Source organism: Trachemys scripta, chromosome 1 (assembly GCF_013100865.1).
Source record: "Trachemys scripta elegans isolate TJP31775 chromosome 1, CAS_Tse_1.0, whole genome shotgun sequence".
Classification (NCBI taxonomy): domain Eukaryota; kingdom Metazoa; phylum Chordata; order Testudines; family Emydidae; genus Trachemys; species Trachemys scripta.
In genome coordinates, this window is record NC_048298.1 from 185,315,546 (window position 1) to 185,321,545 (window position 6,000).

The 6,000-nt window shown below is 43.6% G+C and overlaps 1 protein-coding gene across 3 annotated transcripts in view; it reads left to right on the forward strand.

Moving 5' to 3' along the window:
- IFNAR2 (interferon alpha and beta receptor subunit 2) overlaps nucleotides 1–4,970 on the forward strand; it is a 35,329-nt gene extending 30,359 nt beyond the window's left edge. For all 3 annotated transcript variants that reach the window (XM_034751905.1, XM_034751911.1, XM_034751920.1), the window contains one exon: nucleotides 1,204–4,970. In XM_034751905.1, the coding sequence (XP_034607796.1) occupies nucleotides 1,204–1,860 (657 nt within the window). In that variant the 3' untranslated portion in view covers nucleotides 1,861–4,970. The remainder of the gene's footprint in view (nucleotides 1–1,203) is intronic.
- The last annotated feature ends 1,030 nt before the right edge of the window (nucleotides 4,971–6,000 follow it).

The window sequence follows — 6,000 nt, forward strand, 5'->3', positions numbered from 1 at the left end:
CCCCCTGCCCTGAGCCCCCTCTCGCAGTCTGCACCCCACTTGCACCCCTGCCCTGAGCTGCCTCCTGCACTCCACACCCGTCCTGCACCCCAACCACCTTCTCTGAGCCCCCTCATACACCCTGCACCCCTCCTCTTCCCCAATCCCTTGCCCTGAGCCCCTTCCTGCACACTGCACCCCCTCCCACACCCCTTTCCGCACCCCAACCCCCTGCCCCGGTCCTCCATACTATTTCCCCACCCAGATGTGGCCCTCGGCCCAAAATGTTTGACCACCCCTGGTTTAGAATAACTCTTCTGGTGGTTGGCCAGGTAGGCAGGGCCAACATCCCCTGCATAGACTTTAAAGTAACTGTCTCCAGTCACTTGTACAGATGAAGACAAAATCCATGATTGAGGATTAATGGTGAGACTAGTAGAAAAAAGGAAATTTAATTGGTGAAATACATTGTACATTGTCTCACACATTTTGACTAAAACAATCTTTCTCAGGTTTGTTATGTGAGAAAATGTCTTTTACGGAATTCATACAGCTAGGATATTATACGTAGATATAAGATTTTGTACAGGTGGCAAATATTAAAAGGGCTTTAAAAGTTGATCCTTAGCTTCCAAGAAGGAAATATAAAGTGTTAGTTAAGCAGTGTACTGATGAGTTTCAGGACTACCCGCTGAACCCATTTTCTTTTCAAAGATGAGCTTTCAGTCCTGGAAATCTGTCTCTGCAAAGAGAGCTGGAAACTTCTTTTCCCTCCCCTTTTCCTTGTTCTTCAAAACCTTGCCACAAAATATATTTGACACTCTTCAACAGAGAAAATCCCACAAAAAATACATCTTGAAAGCACAGTGCCTTCCATCTGGGGTTTTCTTTGGCGAAAAGCATAAGGTCATTTCTGATCTTATTTGGAACGAATACGCAATTGCAGAGTCTATCCAGTTCTCTGTGTTTCTGTTTTGGAGCAGGATGCCATTCTTTTTTGAGTGCAGGAGGGGGAAGACTTCTGGATTCTCAGAGCTTTGAAAGATAATGCCAAAACATTTATATTGGGGTGATCCATTGGCTTCTGAACACTTTTGCCTGTTTACTAGTATAAGTGCAAAGTGGTGAGGCAGTTGTTAAAGTAAATAACAAGATTACTTTCTTATACTCTTATCTGTGTATAATTTTTGTGTGTGTGTTTTTGTTTTGTTTTGTTTTTTTTAGGAAACCACAAATAAATTACATTGCTCGGTGCATGAACCTGATCCTGAAAATGTGTGCTCTGTACAAGTCATGTATAAGGAGGTGAAAAAAAAGGAGTGGGAATACTGTTATGATGATGATAGCGAAAGTGATAGTGAAAATTCTGGTGAATATACCAGACATGTCATCTTGGGCAGAGTTCCAAGTTCCCATGCCAAATCAAACACCTTCGCGCACCAGACTATAGACTGTACATCTGCAGAGAGTAGCAGTCAAGCAACTGAACTTCTGAATTCTGACGCAGAAAATTCTGAAGAGCATCAATCTGTCATTAGAGAAAATGAAATCACAAGTGGAGTGTTCTTTCATCCTTCATCTGAAGTAAACAGTTCCTCAACTTCTGAGTTAAGTAACAGTGCTTGCTTTAACATAAATTTAAATACTGTGATGCTGGGAGACCCTGACAAGACCTGGGATGATTCTGCAACATTAATCTCCCACCAAAAGGATGCAATTGACTTGCAAGATTCTAGTGCTTCTGATGCACTTGAATCAAAATTTTTTACTAACATAGTAGATGTTAAGAAGCCAGTTTGTCATAACATCTCACACGAATGGCAAAAACCTAGTGTCTCGGATGAAAGTGATGCATCAGATTCTGAATACATAAGGAGATGAATTGGTGAAAGCAAGAACCACTTTATAAAACATGAATAAACAATTGGTCATGTTTCAGAGTATCGCTTTCTGGTTTGAACATACAATTCAGCTTCTGATGAAGTCTGCATTTTTTACATTCTAAATATATGCCCGTACATTATAAAAGCATGCAGGACTCATGTATTAATGAACAGTGTTTTGGTAGCTTAGGGCTTATCTACACAAGGGGTTTAGTCCAGTCTAACTCAAGTTAGTACAGATTGAAAATACCTATGTACACATGAGGCAAACCCTAACTCTTAACTTGGTGCAAATTCTGGAGTCCTCCGTCAAAGTTCTAAGTACTAAGTTCAGTGAAAATTGAGTTAGTGCAGACTATCGCTCATGTCTGCACAATGTTGCTACGTGCTACTTTAGCACTCCTCCAACATCTGTCCCACACGGCTTTGTGGGGTCAAATGATAGGCATGTGGGCCCCATCAATTGCCCCAGTACAATTCAGGAAACCCTTACATGCATAGCCATCAATAATCTGAGCATTACCAAGATTTATAACCTGGTGCAACAGTACCTTCTGCATGCCAGCACACACCTGCGTGACAATGCCTCCAATAGTCGATCGCCCCACATCAAATTGGTTGGCTATGGACCAGTAACAGTTGGGGTGGCCAACTTCCAGATGGTGATGGAAACGCATTTCTCAGTGGGTTATGGGACATGACATGTTGGTATGGTGGCACTGCAGCTAGTTCAGCCCAGATCTCGGAAAAGATTGCCTTCACTCTTCTGAAATTCTGTTGCCACCGCTGGTCATCCCAGATCCTCAGAACAATCCTGCCCCACCAATCAGTGCTGGTTTCCTGAGCCAGAAATGGCACAGCACCAAGTGAAGCTGCTCCAGGAAGAGTTCAGTAGCAGTTGCTCGATGTCCTGCTCGTTCCTCTGCTACTGCTGATGGGTAGCCACATCAACTGCTTGTTGATTGGAGGCCAAAGCCACCCCGCACTCTGAGCTCAAATAAAGTCCAGACAGCCTCTGCATATACTCATAGTTGCCAGAATTGTGATGTGGATCATTGTTGCCCCCATGCTAGCCAACAGCAGTTCAAAAATGGTGCTAGCCTTCCCTGATAGAGAGGAATCGAATCAGGGTAGACGGAGCAAAATCATGGAATTCTGAATTTTACCTCAAGTCCCAGAATTCCACTGGTTTCTGCAATGCATTTCACAGTGTGCAGCGAGAGAAATCCTAGAATGCACACAGCTCAACAGCAAAGCAAAGGACTATCAGATACTCACCCAAAATGCCACACGCTTAGTACGCACAAAGCCTCCACCATGTGTACGAAATGATGCAAATTGAAAGAAGGCACAACTGTCCCATATGCATGCTGTTAGAGCAAGTTATGTATTGGGCACCAACTGGTACGTATCAGCTGAGAACAAACTAAACCCGTTGTGCAGACAAGCTTTTAGTGTACAATACTAGCTGTATTTCACACACATAAAAGCAAAGTACAGATCTGAAGGTAAATATATGTAGCAACAGTATATGCTAGTTATTAAACTTGGTGAATTCTCACATGTTATGGTCCACAGACAAATCTGCATTAAGTGTTAATAAGTAGTAAACCTTTACCAAAAATTCACCATGAGAAACAGAAGTAATGATGTTACTATATGGGTGGTCTCACCACAAAGTAATCTCCACAAGCAGTCTCTGGAAGGCCTGCTCTGTATGGGGGGTTACTTTGCAATATGTTTTCACCATTGCAAACAATAGAGTAATGCTGCATTCCTGTAAATGAATTAATCGTACACAGAAGCTGATTATGCAGAGAAAGCTGATCAAGTGAAAACCCTGGGAAAAGAATGAAAACTGACATTGTTCCTGAACTGTATCTCCTATATTGATAATATTTAAACAAATTCAGCATTTACTTCAATCTATAGTGAAACAGAGACCAGCCAACTAGTAGATGTTCATAGTGTAATTATTGCGACAGCTGTATGCCGACATAAGTTAGGTCGACTTATACCTATGGCCTTCGTCAATGGGACTTTTGCCATATGTTTCATTGGAGCCAGGATTTCACTTGATGATTAAAGCAGTTCAAAATAGTATAAGGCAGTGGTCCCCAATGCGGTGCCATGGCGCCTGCCACGACATCTATGTGCACCACTGGCCACCAGACAAGCTTCTTGGCGACATTTCAACAGCTGCTTGTCCAGCAGCCACGCTCCTCGGCGGCTAGTCATCCGTCGCCTGCCACACGGAAAGGTTGGGGACCACTGGTATAAGGTATTAAGAAATAAAAATTTTATTAAAGTGAATGTTTAAAATGAAATATACATGAGTTAAGAGGCAAGATACTGTACATCTGGGGTCAGGCTTGGGTTATGGGGGGTTACAGGTATCGTTTGCAAGGATGAAAAGATACATATATATCACATAACCTGCATAGACCCAGATTGGGGTGCAAGGGCTTTAAAAGGGGTGCAAGGCCTTTTTGGATAGGTGGGCTCAGGTACGCCACCCATGGAATGAATAAGGAGTCAAAGTCAGTAGCGGATAAGTACATGGGTGGAGTGCGTCCCTGGGTCCATCAGGGAAGGAAGTGGGTTATTTTCCTGGTCAGCGGTCTCGGTTACTCAATGTGGTATTGACAGTGTCCTGTGATGTGTTCCGTATAAATGTGTCTGGACCACCTGATGGTGTCGGACACCATGAGCTGCCTCATGAGCCGGGCGTAGACATATTTAGACTGGTACCATAGATATAAAATCTCTATCAGAAGTTAAAGTGTGAACTTCTAATGCAATGTATGGTGCTGCATGGAAATATTCCTTTTTGTAATGACATATCCAAAAAACTGTATGGCCAGAATGTATGTAATGAAACCAGGAAACACACAATATTTTCTGAGCACAGTTCAAGCTGCTAAATTAATGCAACTGGTCATTCCTAACCGGTAATGGAAGTGGATGTCTGTGGGGGTTTTTTATTTTAATTACCTTATTACTTTGTATATATATTTTTTACATTTTTTGTAAAATTATCAGCCACCACATTATATTTTTGAGGTGTTGTAAATGCCTTTTTAAAATAAAGTTTTTGAAAACGTGTAACTATTACTCTGGAATATTTAGTGATAGTACATATATGCTCCATCTAATCTTGTGGCTAGGTTTAAGAATGAAGATAAACTGTTTGAGTCAGATTCTGTGTTTCATTCTGGCCCCTTTGTGCCACTGGAAAGCCACCAGCTCTTAGCAGATGAGAATTTCCTCAGCATAGGGAAGCTTTTAGCTGATGTAGAGCTGACATTCTGTTCCAATCTGGCTCTGGCATAGGAGACAAGGAGGTGCCATGGCCATGTGCACTGTGCTCCAGTTATGATTATGGTCCCTTGGCAACCATTGCCAGCCAGTCTTGGGATGAGAGGGAAGGTCCTCTGATGGATCAGTAACTGGTTAAAAGACAGTAAACTGTAGCCCATAGAGCTAGCTGAGCCTTTTATGTAATGCAAGGAACCTACAGGCCTGTGTCCTGTAAAACATTGGCTTAAGCAAGTTAGTATAAGTAAGGTAGGCCTAGGAATAGCTTGGTCAAGAGAGAGAATTGGTCCATAACAATACCAAGCAACTGCAGGAACACTGAACTGGTACTGGGTTTGGATATTTCAGGATAGAATTGCTGGCAGATGTTTAACCACATGCGTGCTTTAGCAATAGGTGATGTATATGATAGAGCAGCGTTTCTCAAACTTGGGTCTGCAGACCCATGGGGGTCCATCAGCCCCACTGATCATCTCATCTCCTCCCCCTCCCTCCCATCACCTCTTGCATGCTGGGAAACAGCTGTTACCCGGCGTGCAGGAGGCACTGGGAGGAAGGGGGAAGAGCAGGGATAGGGTGCGCTCAGGGGAGGGGGCAGGAAGAGGAGGGGTAGGTGTGGAGCAGGGATGGGAAGAGGTGGGGCGGGAGTGGGGCCTTGGGGGAATGGGTGGAGTGGGGGCAGGGCCTGGGGCTGAGCGGGGGGTGGGAGGGCAGGGGTATGTAGTTGTGTTCCTGAAAAATGCTAAAAGCAACAGAGGGTCCTGTGGCACCTTTGAGACTAACATCTGAAGAAGTGAGGTTCTGACCCACGGAAGCTTAT